Source organism: Oryzias latipes, chromosome 13, assembly GCF_053564925.1.
Source record: "Oryzias latipes strain Hd-rR chromosome 13, Olatipes_Hd-rR_3.1".
In the NCBI taxonomy this organism is placed as follows: domain Eukaryota; kingdom Metazoa; phylum Chordata; class Actinopteri; order Beloniformes; family Adrianichthyidae; genus Oryzias; species Oryzias latipes.
Genome location: NC_136249.1, coordinates 1364106 through 1383116, shown reverse-complemented (window position 1 = coordinate 1383116; position 19011 = coordinate 1364106). Strand labels below are relative to the sequence as shown.

Sequence of the window (19011 nt, the reverse complement as noted above, 5' to 3'; positions counted from 1 at the left end):
ACATCTTATCGGGAGTCTGAAACGACTAAAAAGGCGTTCATCAGACTTTTTAATTTTTTAAACTCCTGCCCATTGACTGTTATTATCTCGGGACCCCTCCCCTCCCTGAAGGGCCGCTTCAGCAGGCTGCTGAGTCCGAGCACCTGGCTCCAGTCTGCTTCCAGCCTAAACAGATTTGTTTTTATTGACAATTTTAATCTTTTCTGGAACAGAACCTCATTTTATAAAACTGATGGGATTCACCCCAGTCCACTGGGCAGCAATGTTTTAGCTGCAAACATCAGACACTCTGTCCAGACATCACCAGTCCCCATCATGCCCACAGAAGTCCAGACCACCTCCTCATCCGTGCAGACATCGGTCTGTGGAAGTGACTGACTGGATGTGGTATCACCTCCCCACATTCCCCAAGAAACTGCTTCAATCGACAGTGCTTCCTTGCCACGACCTGCTGCCCCCCCAGTCTATCCCATTAAGACTATTATTACAATCAGGTCTTCCATGAGGGGAAGTGCTGGGAGAAAAGCAAATATTAACTGCCTTCGTCCACTAAAGGAAGCACCAAAACTTGAGGAAGCAGCTTCCACAACCACTCCACCCCCCTCTTTTAACTTGGCACTTTTGAATATTCGGTCGTTGTCCAACAAAACATTTATCATAAATGATTTTATCCATGATTATAATTTTGATGGACTCTTTTTAACTGAAACATGACAGAGCACGGATGCATCTACTGTTATCACAGAAGCCTCCCCACCCAATTTTAGCTTTGTTTTTTCAACCAGGGATGGCAAAAAGGGTGGTGGTACTGCATCTATAATGTCCAACTCCTTTGCAGTAAAGCAGATTTCACTAGATGAGTACCCCAGCTTTGAACATCATGCCTTTGTTTTTAACAGCCCTCAAGTTTTATGCATCACAGTGTACACACCACCCAAACCAAGCTCTGTTTTTATTGAGGAGTTTTCTGAGTTTCTAGCATCTGTCCACACTTCCTTTAACATGATTTTAATAACTGGTGATTTTAACCTGCATATAGATGGGAAGTCGAGCTACTGCACCTCTCAGTTCTTGGACTTGCTGTCCTCTCTTGATTTTAAACAACAAGTCTTGACCTTGTCATCAGTCATGGTTTACCTACCAGTGTGTCCACTGTTGTGGATCTGGCTGTATCTGACCATTACTGTGTGCTTTTTAACATCACTGGTTTTATAAAACAGGAGACCTCTGTGAGAACGGTGAAGAAACGCTACTTGACTCCTGAAGTGGTCGAAAAATTTATTACATCTGTTCGCTCCAACTCTTCGCCCCCTGTGAACTACTTGTTGAAAATTTTAACAGTAAATTAAAATCCAGTCTCGACTCAGTTGCTCTAAAATCTAAAATGATAGGAACCAAACACACACCCCTTTGGAGAACTGAGGAAATTAAACAATTGAAGAGACGTTGTAGATCTGCCGAAAGACTTTGGAGAAAACACAAACTTGAAATAAACTATCAACTTTACCAGAACCAACTAAAACTATATAATCAAACCGTAAAACAGACCAGAAATTCATATTTTGCAAACATCATTTCTGTAAATAAAAATAACCCCAGAGTCCTCTTCACCACAATTGAATCTTTAACAATCAATCAACTTGAATCTTTAACAATCAACTTAAATGTGAACAAAAACACAATGCCAGCATCCACCTCATTGTGTGAGGACTTTGCAGACCACTTCAGGAGCAAGATTGATTCTGTCAGATCAAACATCAAAAATGAACAGAAAAGCCTTTTTATTGGAAATGATGGCTTGATCTTACCTGAGGAAGCACTGGACAGTTTTGACCTGGTTGAAGCTGCAACACTTGGTCGAGTTTTCTCCCAAGTTAATCCAACAACTTGTTTTTTAGACTCCATCCCTCTTTCACTTTTTAAATCATTTTACAGGTCTTTTGAGAGTGAGATTTTAAATTTCATGAACTCCTCTCTACAGACGGGTATTTTTCCTGCTGCCTTTAAAACGGCAGTGGTGAAACCGTTACTCAAAAAAACTAATTTAGACCCTTCAATTTTTAATAAATACAGACCTGTGTCCAACTTGCCATTTTTAAGTAAGGTTTTAGAAAAACTTGTTTTTATTCAGCTAAATGAGTTTCTCTTACAAAACAACATTTTTGAGATAAACCAGTCTGGTTTTAGAACGAACCACAGCACAGAGACAGCCTTGTTAAAAATCGTTAATGATGTCAGATGTGCCTTGGATTCAGGTCAGATCTCAGTACTGGTTCTGTTAGATCTAAGTGTAGCTTTTGATACTGTTGATCACCTGATCCTTGTAAACAGACTTTAAAGTCTTGGCCTTTCAGGGACTGTTCTCAAGTGGTTCGAATCATACCTCATGCAGAGAAACTTTATGGTAAGCATGGACACACACTTTTTTGGGGTCCATGAAATTAATTGTGGTGTGCCTCAAGGTTCCATCCTGGGGCCCTTGCTTTTTAACATTTACATGCTTCCTCTGGGGAATGTCATCAGGAGCCACAACATCAGTTTTCATAGCTATGCTGATGATACCCAGCTGCACATAGCTATGTCTCCTGATGACACACGACCATTAGAAGCACTTTTTAACTGTATTTTAGATGTGAAATTATGGATGGCAAATAATTTTCTGCAGCTCAATCAGGACAAAACGGAAATTTTAGTTATCGGTCCTGAAGCTAAGAGAGAGAAACAGTTTCTGAAGCTACAGGAACTTTCATTAAGTCATTCAGAAACAGTCAGAAACCTGGGTGTTATCTTCGACTCTAAGCTAACTTTTATCCCCAATATGGGTCTATGCTCTATGGGTTAGAGACGGTAGCAGTGAGACAGAGACAAGAGGCTGAGATGGAGGTAGCAGAGATGAAGATGTTGAGGTTCTCCTTAGGAGTGACCAGGTTAGACAGGATAAGGAACGAGTACATCAGAGGGACGGCTCATGTTGTCTGTGTTAGGGACAAAGTCAGAGAAGCCAGACTGAGATGGTTTGGACATGTTCAGAGGAGGGATAGTGGATATATTGGTAGAAGGATGTTGGAGATGGAGCTGCCTGGCAGGAGGGCGAGAGGACGGCCAAAGAGGAGATACATGGATGTCTTAACAGAGGACATGAAGTTGGCTAATGTTAGGGTAGAAGATGTCCATGATAGAGTGAGGTGGAAAAGGATGATTCGCTGTGGCGACCCCTGATGGGAAAAGCCGAAAGAGAAAGATAAAACAGATGGTTAAAACTGGTCTTTATCATCTTAGAAATCTGGCTAGAGTCCGCCCACTACTCTCTCTTGCTAATATGGAGATGCTAAGGCATGCTTTTATCATGAGAAAAGTTGATTACTGTAACGCCATGCTTGCTGGTCTTCCAAAAACAAACATTAGGAACCTTCAGCTTCTCCAGAACTCTGCTGCACGAGTTCTTACAAAGACCAGGAGGTGGACTCACATCACCCCAATTTTAAAATCCCTGCATTGGCTCCCCATATGCTTTAGGATTGATTTTAAGATGCTTTTACTCGTTTTTAAATGTCTTAACGGTCTTGCGCCTTCTTATTTATCAGATCTTTTAGTAAGATATGAACCCTCACGGACCCTGAGATCCTCTGGCACTGGTCTGTTAACCATTCCAACTGTAAAAACTAAAACCTATGGAGAAGCTGCATTTCAGCACTATGGCCCCCGTTTATGGAACAGTCTGCCAGAGGACCTGAGAGCCGCAGAGAGCATTGATGCTTTTAAGAAAAGGCTCAAGACCTCTCTTTTTAACCTGGCTTTTAGCTAATTTTTTACTACTTTTATTTATATGTACTTTTTATTTTTATTTTATTTATTTATCTATCCATTTTATCTTGTTTTATGAACTTGAACCTGATTTTTAACGTTTTATTTGAATTAACCTTATTTTAATGTTTTATTGTTTTTATCAATATGTTTACTTTTTTATTCTCATTTTTATTTCCGGTGCTCCCTCAGCTGGAACCTCTCCCTCTGGGTCGGCTGCTGTTCAGCCTCTGCGGGTCTAGATGGGGACCTGTATCACCGCTCAGCCTATTTCTCATTGTCCTTTGCCATCAGTTAGGGGGTGGGAGGTGTGAAAGGAGTGGGGGGCTAGGTACGGGGAGGGGGGCCCTATTTATTTATTCATTTTTATTTATTTATTTTTAAATCGTCAATGCTTGTTTTTATATTTTGTTGTGTTTTAATGTAAAGCACTTTGTGTTATATTTTTATATGAAAAGTGCTTTAAACATAAAGTTTGATTTGATTTGATAATTGAGCTACTGATTAGTTATCATAAGAAAAAGAAGAAAGATTTAATCTAATTTTTAATTAGATGCATTTCAAGAGTTGGTTTTGACAATAGACATTGAAGAGATGTACTTCTAAAGAGCAGCTAAAAGGATGCTCTGCACACACAATACAGCGATGAAGCTTCTGCCACATGGGAAGCTGAGCAGAAAGTAATCCAAGGCACAAAGGTGCTGATGTAGGGCATTTCAAATAAAGAAAGCATGCTCACAAGTTGCTTATCAGTGCTAACCTCCTCCAAGACAGTCTGCACTAAGCAATGTATGTAAAATGTTAACCCTTATTGTTTTGTCCAATCATTTTACATAACGCTATAGCATCAATCAATAATGCGTGTCAATCTAAAGTTAATTCCTCACCAGTGCAGTTTCTTCCCCCCAGCTGCAGCGCTGTATACTTCTATGTAGTAATTCATCAACACAATGTTTTCAAGACAATTGTTACACGCTTGAAAAGGCTTGCTTCCTGTAAATCAACAGCAATTGGCAAGCAGGTTCATGCTTTGAAAACAGTACAGGAGATCGTTAATCATCAGCCTTAATGTTGATACACTTGTTTGCCATAATGAAGGCTAATAGTTGGTGATGTGTGAAGTTGGTTCGTTACCCCAGACTGTACACAGTTGATGTTACTCTGAGGTGACTTTAAATTTAAATGAAATAAAAGTTCCATTAGATTATGTTTGCATTTAAACTGGAATGGGTCTCATTTTTTCATCAATGTCTTGCAGCATTTACTGGATATGTATATATCGGTGTGTCGAGCTGTACCTTTTTTCATCTCTGTACCATTCAAACTCAGCTGTTGGTACAGCAACAGCCTCACACTGCAGCGTCCCCAGGCGGCCCACAGGAGTCTCTGAGTCTGTGGCCTTTGTTATTGACGGAGGGTCTGAAAGGTTAAAAACCAGAGATTTAATGCAAACCTAAAAAATACACTTTGTTTTTTCCCAATGTGTTTGGAGCCCCATGTTTATATGTGTAGTGCAGAAGTGTGTCTGTCACACACAAAGGCTGTTTTTAAAGACCCACTCTGATTATCTTTTGATCAGTTTCCAAAGTGTTCCTAGAGGTCTTTTATTGATGATGATGCCGTTTTTAGCCAAAAACAAAACTTGTGTTGTTTACAAGGACATAGTTTCTGACATGTTTTCTTATTAGAAATTTACGTCTGAGTTGTGGGCGGGACTGCTGACACAGAGCAAACCCCCCCAAGTTTGGTACACCTTATACATTACATATGTTCAAAAATAATTTATTGACATCACGTCTTACAATCCGTTACACATGCAAACGCGTAAAAAAAACAGTTTCATCAGAGTGGGTCTTTAAATTTTGAGCTTTATTTGTATGTTTTAGCAGCATCAGGTGGACAACAACTGATCAGATTAATAGTTCAGAATGTTTCCTCTAGCACTTAAGGATTCCACTTACAAACAAAGAATTATTTGATGTGATCATGCCAACGTTGATTACTGCCCATCTTTCAGTCAGGATTGGACACAAAAAAGAGCTTGACACGAACATGCTTGAACATGAGATGTTGATTAGGATGAGCGTGAAATCAACAGACTTATATGATTGGTTTAAATCAAACAATACTCTTTAATTCTGTTGGTCAATTATGGTAATGTTCCCAATCTCATCAGTTCTGAACAGCCAGTTTACTGAAATTATTCTTTTTGCTCTGAGAAAAACCAAAGCTAAATCAAAGGGAAAAATTTGTTTCATTTTAAAACAATAAAAGACCAGTTCCAGATATTTAAAGGAACTTCCTTTCTGTGCCGACCTTTAATCCAAATGCTTCAACATTAAGTTTACAGATTTAAACATGTGCTCCGAACAATGTTAGAAGTTTAGTTCTAATAAATATAACAAATAACGGATTGTTATTACTTACAGTTGACAACAACAGTGACGTATTTGGAATCAGGCGTGGCAACATCATTATTGGCTCTGCATTCGTATCGACCTGCTTGGTTTCGCATGATGCCTAGAATGTCCAGGTACTCCTCTCCATCCAGGGGCTCTGCTGCAAGGAGACAGATAGAGACAGAAAGATAATACAAGAGACAAAGGGAAAAAAAAGAAAATTTTGGTTTTGGTATAAAACAATCTCAAACTTTTTAAATCTGGACTATTTGAATAATGTGTTACTCATGCAAATTTAAAAAGGGAATTTAATTGATTTTTAACTTATTTCACAGCCAATGGTTTCATCAAATGGTGTTTTTTAGATGAAGTGTCCGATTCAATCCGATTCAATTCACAAGTCAAGATCAACGATTTACAGATCAAAGCTTGATTCTCATTTTTCTATGTAAATATGTTTGAATGGTTGCTACATTAATGTCTTTTTACTGGATGAAGGAAATTGTAAGTAATATCTATTTAATCACCATCATTTATACCTTTATTTAGAACAGGGGATCCAAATCCACATAAAAACATAAACATCACTGATCTTTTAATACCAAATCTTGAAAATATTCTCCAAGTTTTGCTGACCAATTCAGTTCAATTCATTTCAATTTTATTTATTTAGCCCAATATTACAACAATAGTTGTTTCAATGGGATGACACTGGTAATTGTAAAAACATAAAATCAGTTCTAAAATTCAACAAACTAAACAGCCTAAGCTAAACTGGACATCCCCGCCCTTAGACCCTCCTTCCCACAGTTCCAGTAGATCAGTGATTATTAAAACAGGAGGCATCTTAGTCACCCGGCGGGAAAGGAAGGGGGGAAGGACTAATGTTTGGACGTTGGAACATAAAAAAACCGTGCTCCAGGACCGCATGTCCACTGGCCTTTCGTCACTTGCATTAACCTAATCCTAATCATGACATTTGAAGATGTATTTATAGTTGTTAACGGTGGTTTTAACGTCTTAGAAGAACGGTAATGTTGACGCACATGCCACCGATACGGATTGGATACCTACACCTGCCTTTCTCTGCAACTGTGATCAGATTTGTTGAAGAATGGAGAATTGCATGTATAATGAATGTATGCCTTGTCTCCCCCAGGGAGACGTACTCCACAGTTTGAGAAGATATAAAGTGAATCATCTTTTATCTCATCAATTTCTTCTTTTATAAAGGATCATTCACATGTCTTCCCTGCAAGGATTCTTTCTCAAATATTTTCCAGATAATAGTGCTCAATACGACTGGCTGAAAGATCCATTTAACAAAGCAGCACCTGGTGATTTGAGCTCTGCTGAGGAGGATCAGTTCATTGAAATCACGTCAGACTCCACCCTGAGGATAAGGTTTACAGCGCAGACACTCCCGGAATTCTGGCCGGGTGTGGAGAGGGAGCATCTACTCATGGGGGAGAAGGCTGGGGGCATTCTGCTTCCATTCCTCATCCTATATTTGTGAGATTTCCTGCTGTTGCCACTTTGAAAACAAAGAACAGAGCTAGGCTCAATATTGAGCATGATTTGAGAGTTGCAGTAACAAACCTGCAACCTGGTGTTGAAAAGATGTGTAGCACAAAGCAGGAAAATTGCAGCCATTAACACAACTTTGTTTCTTTTTGCACATAATGTTATTGTTCTTACAAATTGAAGGATCCTATATTCATTTTTTTTTAGTCTCTAGAATCAAGAATGTTTCAGATTTTGATATGGTGTCAAGGTTGAACATATTTGCATTTCAGAGTGATAGTTACATAGACTAAAGTGTATATTTTAAACAATGACATGCAGTCAGGGGAGGGCTCACCTGCAAAGCATTGCTTGAAAAATAGACAAGTTAAACAACATTAATTTATCTTACGCATGCCTCAAGGCAGAGGGCGCTGGTGATCCCAGAGACTGTGTCGATACTGTCACTTAATACTGATTCCTGCTGGACCAAAAACGTCATTGCAGGTAACCGGATTAAGAAACTCAACTGATATACTTATTAAATTTAATCTAAACACAACATTTATCATGTAGTTCTCATTCCCATGTCTCGCTCTATGATGGCCCAGCATTGAGGAGGTGCTTTAAAGTTTGACAGTTCTGCAGAACAAATGCCACATTTAACCTCCAAAACATAAAATGATTAATTTTAAATCAGACTCTGTTTGAAATGGAATTGTATTCTGCTAGATAAAGTGGAAACCGAGAGGAATAGGAGAAACAAAAAGCCAAAAACACTATTAAAACTATTAAATAATTCCCCGAACCTCATTAAAATACCACATTTAACACCTTAAGGAAAGATTCAGTAAAATAAAACGTAAAACACAGGTGGGCGGGGAAAACAGGGGCGCCGGGCGCTAGAATTATTCAACAGCTGAAAGCTGGGCGCGCATCCGGGGCATCAACAATTGTTTTTTTCCCCCTACTCTGTTAAACTCACCGCTGGACTGATTTAGCCCCCAAGGGACAGAAATGTAACCAAGACAATCCGGTCATTTTTCAAAATAAAATATCTTTCAAAATAAAAGATAGCTTAGACTCATAATAAAACTAACTCAAACCCGCCAAATTGACGTGAAAAACGCCTAAATGAAATTTTCTCCTCAAAATCAAACCCCGTAATCTGGCAACCCTGCTGGTAGATGCCTTCCTTGTTTGGCTCATCTGTGACACACCAAAACAGTGGCTGTATTGGTCACGTGACTTCTCCTGAAGTGATACGTGCACTGATATGGGGTTTCACTTTATGAGCTCGACATGTGAGGCGACGCGTCGGTGGTGTCGGATCCATCAGTATCTATATGGGAGATTTTGTGTCCAAGTTCAGGAATTTGTGGAGACACATCTATGTCAGTGTCTCTGTGAGACAGACTTTTAAGAGTGAAGAGAGAAAAGGAAAACTTTTACAAACAGGTTATCCATGTGTTTCTTTAGAAGGAGCGGCGCATTGACCCCATCTATAGGTGAAAGCAAGTCAATAATAACAATTTCGGTAATAAAAAAAAAATTCTGAAATGAAATTTTAACCCTTGTGCTATCTTAGATGACCCCCCCCTTACATTGAGGTGTTCTCCCTACCATGACAAAGGTGGATAAAGGTGGAAAGGTTTCATGTAATCCATGGACACCAGTGAAGATCACAAATCATTGAAAAAAAAAGGTTCAGAGCTCTGTCTAGGTCAGGGGTCGGCAACCCAAAATGTTGACAGAGCCATATTGGACGAAAAAAACTAAAAACAAATATGTCTGGAGCCGCAAAATATTAAAAGCCCTATTTTGGCCTTAAAATGAAGGCAACACATGCAATATGTATCTATATTAGCTATATTAGCCTACTATCAAAATGACTACGTTGGCTACAAATACATAATGAGCATTCATGATTAAATGATTATTTGCCCCGTAGTGCATTCTGCGGAGAACACGCACCACGTGACTGCTCTGTTGTACAAGTTTAACTTTATTACAATATTAATGAATTATGATGTTTCATTGCTTTGATAAAATTAAAGAAATGCAATAAAGAAATCCCATTTTTGATGTCATTTTTATTTTGAGGATTCGAAAAAACAACAAAATGAAACATGCCTGACATGCCCCTCTCTGGGAACTAAACAGAGTGCAATAAAACGCAGCCTACGTTTATAAAAAAATAAATAAAACAGCAGCCTTTTGAAAAGGTAAAGTATATAAAATCAACTGAATACACTTAAGTTTGATTTCTGTGCAAATGCCAAGCAAGTCAGTGCACGGGTAAAACAGCAGCGTCCTATTCTTTCGCTGTACATCTCAGTCAGCTGTGCTCGAATGACAGAACAGCTTCAAGCATTTGCGGCGCCTGCAGACTTTCATTCAGCTCGTTTAGGTGGCTTGCCTTGTCACAGTCCTATCCACCAAAAAGGGCAGCTTTTTCGAGCCACTCAGTTGTATCTTCCAGTTGCGGGTAGTTCAGGTCTTTGCTTTTCAGGAATGTTTTCACGTGTTTGAAACAAAGTGACACAAAACGTCACCCCTGGACAGCCATCAGACTGTGTTGTGTAGCAGGAGATCAGAATATTTGCTTTCAACTTCATCAAGCAATGCACGGAACTGACGGTGGTTCGATTTACATCTGCCACCTGCCTAGCGGTCCCCTAAAAGTTTAAAAAATATAAAACAAAAAAAAACCCTGCCGGTAGAACGATGTGCTGCAGGCTGTGACGTAAGTCTTCGTTGCCAGAAATGTTGGAATCCAATATTGCAACGACCCAGCCGGGATGTGACTTTAGTAGGGAAGCAATAGCCAGGCTGCTCCCACTAATGGTTTCATTGGAGAGCTTTCTGTACCCTTACTTTGCAGGACCTCAAATAGCCTAAAGAAGGAATAAGCAGGCAGAAGACCAATGCTTCTTTTTCAGCTGAAGCCTGTTTATTCAAGCACACACTAACTGCCCAAACAGCATGGACCTCACTTATACTTCCAGCCCTCTCACTCAAGGTTTTCACCCCAAAACTCCCCACTTCCCATAAGCCTTAGGGGCTGAAGGCGGGGCTAACCCCCAGGTCACTACAATATTGTAGTGGCGGTCATGTGCATTTTAGGTCTGTTAGCAGCAGGGGATTGTGGGATACGGTCTCCTGATCTAATTAGGGCTCAGCATGAGCGTTTCTGTTTGCCCAAGTTTCTTTTCATATTGCACTTTTGTTGTTCCACCTTAGTTTATTCTTCCTCTTATGCTGTTTCTTTATGTTGCACCATGAGTGTGGGAGGGGGAGAGGTTGATGACTCCTGTGCAATGTTCAATGTGGTGCGTGTTCAAAATAAATGGGATTGTTAAACTGGAAAGGAGACTGCTGTTAGCATCTCATTCTGCCTCCTCCTCTCTGAGACTTTACAGAATCGTGCGGAGTTTGGGACACACGGACAATTCTCCAGTGCAGCCAGTTGATTGATAGCTCAACTTGTTGACATATCGGCTCCCATGTTTCCTGGCGTTACAATATTTATTCTGCACAGTCTTACAGCATTGGAAAATGTTAAGAATGTTTGTGTATTGTTTTTCCTCCTACAGAAACCATATTAAAACAAAAAATATACTTCTCTCCCCATCTTTTCACATTTTCAAACATTTTTGAAAATGCACCAGGGAGCCACTAGGGCAGCGCTAAAGAGCCGCGGGTTGCTGACCCCCGGTCTAGTGGGTCTAGATGACCCAACTCCCAACGTTAAAGTGCCTAGGATAGCACAAGGGTTAAACAACACACTTTAACTGTTGCCAGTCAAAAGGGGAAGAGGCCACGCTGTAGGCTTCATTTGTTTGTCAATCTGACTGATGACATCAGGGGTTCAACAGCCGGGAACCTCACCGCAAGTCACTGATTTTCACTACATTCCATTGGATTCATAAAGGTTGGGAATCAGCAATCTTGTACATAGCAGATATTTGTGGTCATATTTCCTGGAACAAATTGTGAATATCCGAGTACAGTGTTTCCTCATTTATCGTGGGAGATGCATTCCATAAATAACCCGAGATAGAGTCAAATAAGCTATGTAGGATTATAGATGTCTAAGGCTGTCAAAGTCCTCACTACACATTTTCTACACTTTCCTCAGACAGACACAAACATTTTCACTCTTTTCTCTCTTATTTAAACTCTTAGAGTTCAAACCATAGAAAAATCAGTCCAGTAGTATGAAATAAAAACAAAGATCTGATCCCCATGAAGATTTGTGTAACTCATGTCTCTGTACAAAAGACACAACACAGAAGAGATTGTTTGACAAGTCCAGCAGCCATTATAGGATGCAGATAACAATATAGTGCTTAAAAAAACAAACGAACAAGAAAGCAAGCCAAATTTCACAAAAGAAAATCCGAGAGGACCTCAAAAGGTGAACCAGCGAGGAAACCCTTTATTCGGGTACTTGTTACAGCCCTAATGAAGTGATTGATACACCTAGCCCATATTGGATAATAATTCCACTTGAGTAATGAGGCAAACAGAAAAATACAAGGGAATAGTGAAGAGAAGAGTTCAAACAGAGCTCCTCATCTCAGTGACACCTCAGCAGTCGGCAGTTGTAAGTGAAGCCGGCTCGCCTAAGGGGATGTTAGTGTTTGACAGTTCTGCTGTGCACAAATTGGATGCAAATCATCCTCCTATCTGACTGCAGCAGTCATTACATTTCAGTCAGGTCATTCTGCACAATTCAGGTTGTGTTTATGATTAATCAACTTGAAAATGGCTCGTGTGAGTGACGTTTAGAGCTAAAAATTAGAAACACAACTGATGAAACCAAACTCATCTTAAGACGTTCATCTACATGAACATTTGCTGCATTATTAGATATCTTAGGGAGGATCGTAAGAAGAGAACAGCATTGTTCATGTTGATGATCATCATGTCAGGCCTGCAAACATTAGGTTATCAGTGATGCGATAATGAAACCTTAGTTTACGTGTTAAAGGTTACTCTTAAAAGGCTCAGGTGTGTGCTAAATGCTCCCTAGTTGAATTTGATGAGATGATTTGGTTTTACAAAATGCTATTAAAATTTCATTTCCCCCGACTTCCAATAAAATCTTTCAGAGCTGCAGTGACTTATTAAGTCATTATCTCCTTGTAAGCAGTGGAGGAGCACAGCAGATCAAACTTGTCTGCACTGAATGAACTTGAAGTCTCAGAAGAGACAGCAAATTTAATAACTATGGTGTTAAATAGCCTAATACTTTGCTTAGATTGCGAGAATAGGATATAATGGAAATGTGACAAAAGTCGCAGTGACAATATGCTGGGGGTGAGGGACAAGAAATACCAGCACTAGATGTAACTGCTAACAACTGTGGACTCACTTGTAATTTAAGCAGGGGACTGTAGGCCCTGTGAAACCCAACAGCACTATCGTTGAAAAGTAGTCAGGGAAACCTATGCCTTAGCTACAGGCAACCTTTGTGCCACTAAACCCAGAAATCTCCCAGTAAAGCCTCAGGCACATGTACCCAGAAGGTGCAGCCACCTTAAGAGATGTCGTGAAAATGGAACGTAGCTTTGTTGCACATGTGGTAGGTTTATTGTGTATTTGTTAGGATAAAGTAAGTTACATGCATCTATGACATAGGTGTAATGTTATCGTATGGTGGGTACCCTTATCTGCCACACTATTTGTTAGTAAGGTGAGCATACTGGCTCCTTATTTGCCCCATGTGTGCAAATGTTGCACACATGGGGCGTGCAGCTGATTTGTACCTGTGACACAGTGTCAGTTCTGTGTTTGTCTTCCTCATTCTTGTATTTCTCTGTGCAGGTTGGCTGTGGCTCTCCTGGAGGACTCCGCCCTCTTTCTGGTGGCCCTCCATGGACTGGCACACAGCTGCCTGCTCTTAAGGTTCATTTGTTTGAACTGTATTTAAGTGGTTCTGTTTCTGCACACTGTGTCGGTGTATAGCTAATGTTTAGCTCTAGCTCTAGATCAGCTTGATTATTTTGTATTCTGGTTTTGAGTTCTGTTATGTTGTGGGTTTTTCCCACCTAGGGTGGCGCTTTTTGTTATTAAATACTTTTAGTTCTCACTGTGGCTGGTCTTCTGTTCCTGCATCTGGGTCATCCTGATACCCCCATGACAACCTGCCTGTAGGATGCCCACACAAATTACTCTCTGATTGTCTAGTTCCTTATACTCTAACAGCCAAGGAGCACACACCCACCACTTGCACAGCACTAATAGTTTAAAAAAAATCAAATATAAGGTGTGACATGCCTGCATCTGACCCCCCCCCCCCCCCCCCCAATACCATTACAGTGTATATTGCTTGAATGTCAGCTACAACCACTCAACAGCAGCATACCCGTAGTAAGAAATTATACAGACACTTTCGCTCTACGAGTTCACCGAGTTGTCTTTGACCTTCATATCCCATGTGCGCCAAATGCATGTATGCATGTGCCATACAGGTTTGCCCGCAGATATGCCCGTATTCACCCATAACCTTAGTTGCGACCAAGGCCTGAAAGGATCGTAGGACCTATGAAATCCATTGGCAGGATCCACAAAAAAGAGGCAAGGAATCCTCTCCTTTAGCTTCAAGGAACTTTTGTGCCACTTAGACAACAAATCCCCTGTTAAGTAGCCCAAAGCTAATATGTAATCTACAAGGCACATGTGTGTTTAAGAAACAAGGCAGTCTTATAATACGAGACAGAAAAGCAAATCCAAACTCTAATAAAGATGAAAAGCCAGCTGATCCAATGTTACTTTATATTTCATGAAATGTAACGGGGTGAACTGTTTTTATTGTGTTTTTATTCTTTGTGAAACCCGGAGGGTCCCTGAATGCAGCAGCTCATGCTGCAAGAATTGGACACAGGTGTGCACTGGGGGCGTGCGGCTAAGAGACTGGATTAAAGGATCAGCAGGAACGCAAGAGAGGAGCTCTCTACAGCGGGGAGACGGCGGGGGGTGCTTCTTCCAGCGGTCGGTTACGCGGACCAGTAGAGCCACCGGAGCCACCGCAGCAGCGCCGGGCCGACGGCAGAGGAAACGCGCTTGGAGTAAGGCAGCTCCGAGTGAAGTGGCGCTGGAAGACGACCAGAGGGAGCCGCCCCGCCTATATGGATGAGCACTGACCCGCACCGCAGGACCAGCTGAGCCAGGAGCCAGACAGCGTTCAGAGGGGGAAGCGACGTTGGAACGTAGAGGGGTGTGGTTGTGACCCGCCCCTCTTCGAGCTAAGTACCCCTCTGCTGTTTTATCTGTTTTTTTTTAACCCAAGAAAGACTTTTTGTATAGCCGCCAGAGCCACATTTTAACGAATTGCATGCTATTTAATTTTTTACTAATTGTGTGTGTGTTTTTAGTGGGTTTTATTGAGCCTGGTGTTTTAGCTTTTTTATGGACTCCTTGGGTTTTTTCTGTTTTTAGACAGAGGCTCCTGGCTCCAACGGATGGACAGATCAACAGACTTCCCAAACATCGCCCCCTGAAATAAACTTGTTTGTGCTCCCTTTTGAACGGTGGTCCTGGGTGTCTTGTCTCCACACAGATCCAGATCTGAGAATTCTGCAAGGCTACAGAAACATGTAATGTTTGATGAAAAATAGAAGTGAAGCTTAAACCTGCCTGTGTGAGCTGCTGCACTAACAACGGGGAGCAATGACTGAAAGCAGCTGCGGTGTAAATGAATTATACAGCCCTTCTCAGCACGTGAGTTTGGTGCAGGATAAAAAGAGGAAAAAGGACAAGGTGAACGCTCAGATCAAGAGAAAGGAACCGATGCGAGGAGCAAGACAAAAGCTCATCGGTTAACTATCTGCTTTCCAACAGGCTGTGGACAAAGAGCAGCTCATACATCACAGAGGGCTAATGGGATGTGATGCATTGTGTAAAGAAACAATCCATTACAGCATTATTTGTGCCCTCTTGTCTGAGCCCACGGGAGAATTCCAATTCCGACACACAAAATGTGAACTTCGCGTTATCTGCTTAATGACACAGAATGAAGACAAATTGGGTCGACCATGTCTAAAGCTTACCTTAACAGAGTCCATGCAGCGCACGGTCATGAGTCCATACTGTGTGTGGAGCTGTGTGGACTGTTAACCTGCTTGATTAAGGGTGATGAAACATTTCCCCAAAGCTTGTTGTGACTGCGTTAACTGATTCAAATTGTGCGTACTAAAAAAGCATCATGAATTTTGGTGAAACCAAGGAACAACCCTTTGACATCACGTTCAAGTCCTGTTTAATAAGAAAATCAAACTGGAGCCAAGTCAGTTCCTTTAAGCAAAAACCACGTTCACACTGACCGCGATTTGTGTGTTAGGGGCGTCCACAAGTCAATGTACAGACGTAATATGAGGTCCTGTGGTGCATTTTGAGCATTCGGCTCATCCAACTCATCTTTGGCGAAGAAGGCATGTCGTATCAACCAATCAGGGACTCAGCTTTGGCCCATGACATGTTGATGACGCGATGATGTCCAAAACCAACATGGAGGAGATTCTGATTGTTCTCTAGAATATTTTCTTATTTGTATGGAGATGATAATAAAAGATCCTTAAATTTTATTCTAATCTTTTTCCAGTTCAGACTAATGCGGTACAGCAAGTCGTCAAACAGTGCCGCCATTCAGAACCTCACCATACCAGGAGAGTCTCTGAATGAACTCTTGTATCCAGACATGAAGACAGGATTACCGTTGCTTTTGTAGAGCTCTGCAAAATAAATAAAGTCACATTAAAATAAAATCAGTTGATGCTGCATTGTAGCACAATCTGCCACCTATAACCATGCTGTTCTTGTTGAATGCAGCAGCATGATTTTGGAAGAGATCTGGGCAGAGAAGAGCAGCCTGGAAAACTTCTGCTGAGGACTCATTTGCATTCCACTAGTTCTTTTAAACTGGTTTGGAAAAGTTTTCCAAGCTGGAAAGCTGGCCAGCAGACAGAATGGGAGGAACTAAAAAGCATTCTTTGGCTTCCAACAGGAACTTGTCCTTACCCCCTTACCCCCCCTCGCCTTGGGGGGGGGGGGGTAAAAAAAAGGGGAGAATTTTGTCTTTTTTCCGTGTCCTCGTGCATCATCATAAGCCTCACTTTACAACAGTGCGAATAACTACATTTATTTTCAAAATGCTAATTTATGTTGAGTAGCTGGTTTGAAAAACTTCTTCCTCAAGTTTATAAAAGACTCTAGGAAGGTTGCTTCTTCTCAGGTTTGCACGCGTGCGACAGGGTGTGTTTTTTGTGTTTCTATTCACTACTCAGAATGAACTGCTGTGTGCTTTCTGTTTTGTGAAGCACCTTGAATTACTTTGTGTACGAATTGTGCTATACAAATAAACTTGCCTTGCCCTGCCTTGCCTTGCTTCAGTGCTTTATCTAACCACACCATATGGTGGATATTTCTTTTTCAGGAGTTCCCGTGATTAAAATGATGGGCGCACGACTGCTGAATAGTATAACCAACAAATGCCTCTCAAAGAATGTGAGGAAAAAAAAGTGTTAGCTTAGAAATTAAAAACATCTTTTGCACACTTCTTAAAAAAGCCTACAATGTGCAGCTCAGCATAAAAAAGCAAGTTTGCTCTAATATTTCCCAATTTCTAAAAGGACCAAAAAAAATCCATCTCTTAATTTGCTGTTTTTTAACTTTTAAGTTAAAACCATAAGTCACAGCAGCTAAAAAATGCACAGTAATTAAGTAAAAAAGAAAATGACATACAAGTCGCATTTCTGGGAGAAATTTATTCAACAAAATATGAGACCAAGAACAGACATTTCATCTTAAAAGGCAAATCATTATAACTAAATAGACAACAATAACAGGAATATATGCACGCTTTACCGTAACATATTGATGCTTATTTAGCTTAATGAAACATTGGAGGACTCTAGTATATTAGAGCAACATCAGAGTAATTGTTCAGATAACCATAAAGAACATGCTAACAAGTATACTAAGCTCTTTTATACCTTTATTTTTGTCACATTCCATTGTATGTGTCGCCTCTGGATACTCCGCTGAGACTGGTGCTTTTTCTTCTTTTGCGTTGTTGTCAGAAGCAAATACTGATACACACATCTACAGTGCCCTTTAGTGGTTAAAGTGATGCAAAAGCTGAATTTCACTCCACTCTGTCGGCCGTATAATGCAGAGCTGCAGCTGATGCAACCAAACAACCACAGGTGTCGGAACACCAAAACAGACATGTCTATTTTCCACTTCCTGAGGTGAAAAAAAGAATTAAAAAAAAGTCACTCACAGTGGAGCGCTTCAGTCGTCTGTTTTCCCAAAACAACCCCATTCTATTCCCTCTCATTTTTTATAGTTTTCTCCTTTTTTTCATGCAGTTCTTCATTTCAATGGAAATGGTGATCAAATAGAACAGGAAATATTGATTGAATCCCTATGAAATATCTTAAGTTGCATTCACACCAAACACAATTCGAGCGCCAAATTTGTTTTGACCTTCTCTCCTTTACTGCGCAGCGAATTCTCTGCCCGCCGCCTGTATAAAATTGTGTTCATAAGCTTGAGGCCCCAGATGCGTGTGGGATCTCTCAACATCATCTGTGACGATGATTAGAGGACAGTTTTCGTTATTGCCTTGATGGAAATAATAAAAATATTATAAAGATCAGAAAGCCCAACAGACTGGCTCCACAAGCCACAGCGGTTCTCTGTCTGGCCACCCGCTCGCCTCCTGAGAGGCGATGTAGTGAGCGTGATCGCTTCAGCTCCATGAACCCTGTGACAGAGTGTTCAGGGTGTATCCGCCTTAGCCCAACAGTAGCCAGGACGAGCTTCACAAATCCCTCAGGAGGAGAACTATCACATCGATCCACCATATTGGCTGTGTATTCTGCCCCCTGATAATGTCACATGCCCTACATTGAGTCCCTGGTTGGTTGACGTGATGTGGCAACCTCAACATGTCATGATTACAGCTGGCTGTTGCACTTCCCCCCTCCTCCTGTGCAATCACCTGCTTCTCAGCTGTTTTCAGTTCCTAAATTATGTGTTTCGGTATTTAGGTCTCTGTCACTGTGGTTTTATGTGTCGCAGTTTCCTGTTGTATGTTTTCCTCGTGTATTCGAGTAAATCTTTCGACTTTCGAACTTTTGGTATGCAGTCTTTCCTGCATTCGGGTTCCTCAGTTACTAGTTGTAAAATTACACTGCGACCATGACCAACCTAGCAGGATATTCGGAACTTAGGGACTTACCTGGATCATCTGCCGAAGGAGGCTCTGCTGCCGGTGAAGAGCTGTCGGTCGTGG

The 19011-nt window shown here is 40.9% G+C and overlaps 1 protein-coding gene and 1 long non-coding RNA gene across 4 annotated transcripts in view; one reads left to right on the top strand and one right to left on the bottom strand.

Annotated features, from left to right (window-relative positions):
• lsamp (limbic system associated membrane protein) overlaps positions 1-19011 on the bottom strand; it is an 834470-nt gene that overhangs the window by 30292 nt on the left and 785167 nt on the right. For all 3 annotated transcript variants that reach the window (XM_023961459.2, XM_078956619.1, XM_023961458.2), the window contains 2 exons: positions 6232-6363; positions 5103-5223 (listed from right to left, as the gene is read on the bottom strand). In XM_023961459.2, coding sequence (XP_023817227.1) covers positions 5103-5223; positions 6232-6363 — 253 coding nt within the window. The remainder of the gene's footprint in view (positions 1-5102; positions 5224-6231; positions 6364-19011) is intronic.
• Positions 14033-16761, top strand: LOC144996874 (uncharacterized). Its single transcript, XR_013659657.1, has 2 exons — positions 14033-15072; positions 15153-16761. It is a non-coding gene; the product is annotated as an uncharacterized LOC144996874 (long non-coding RNA).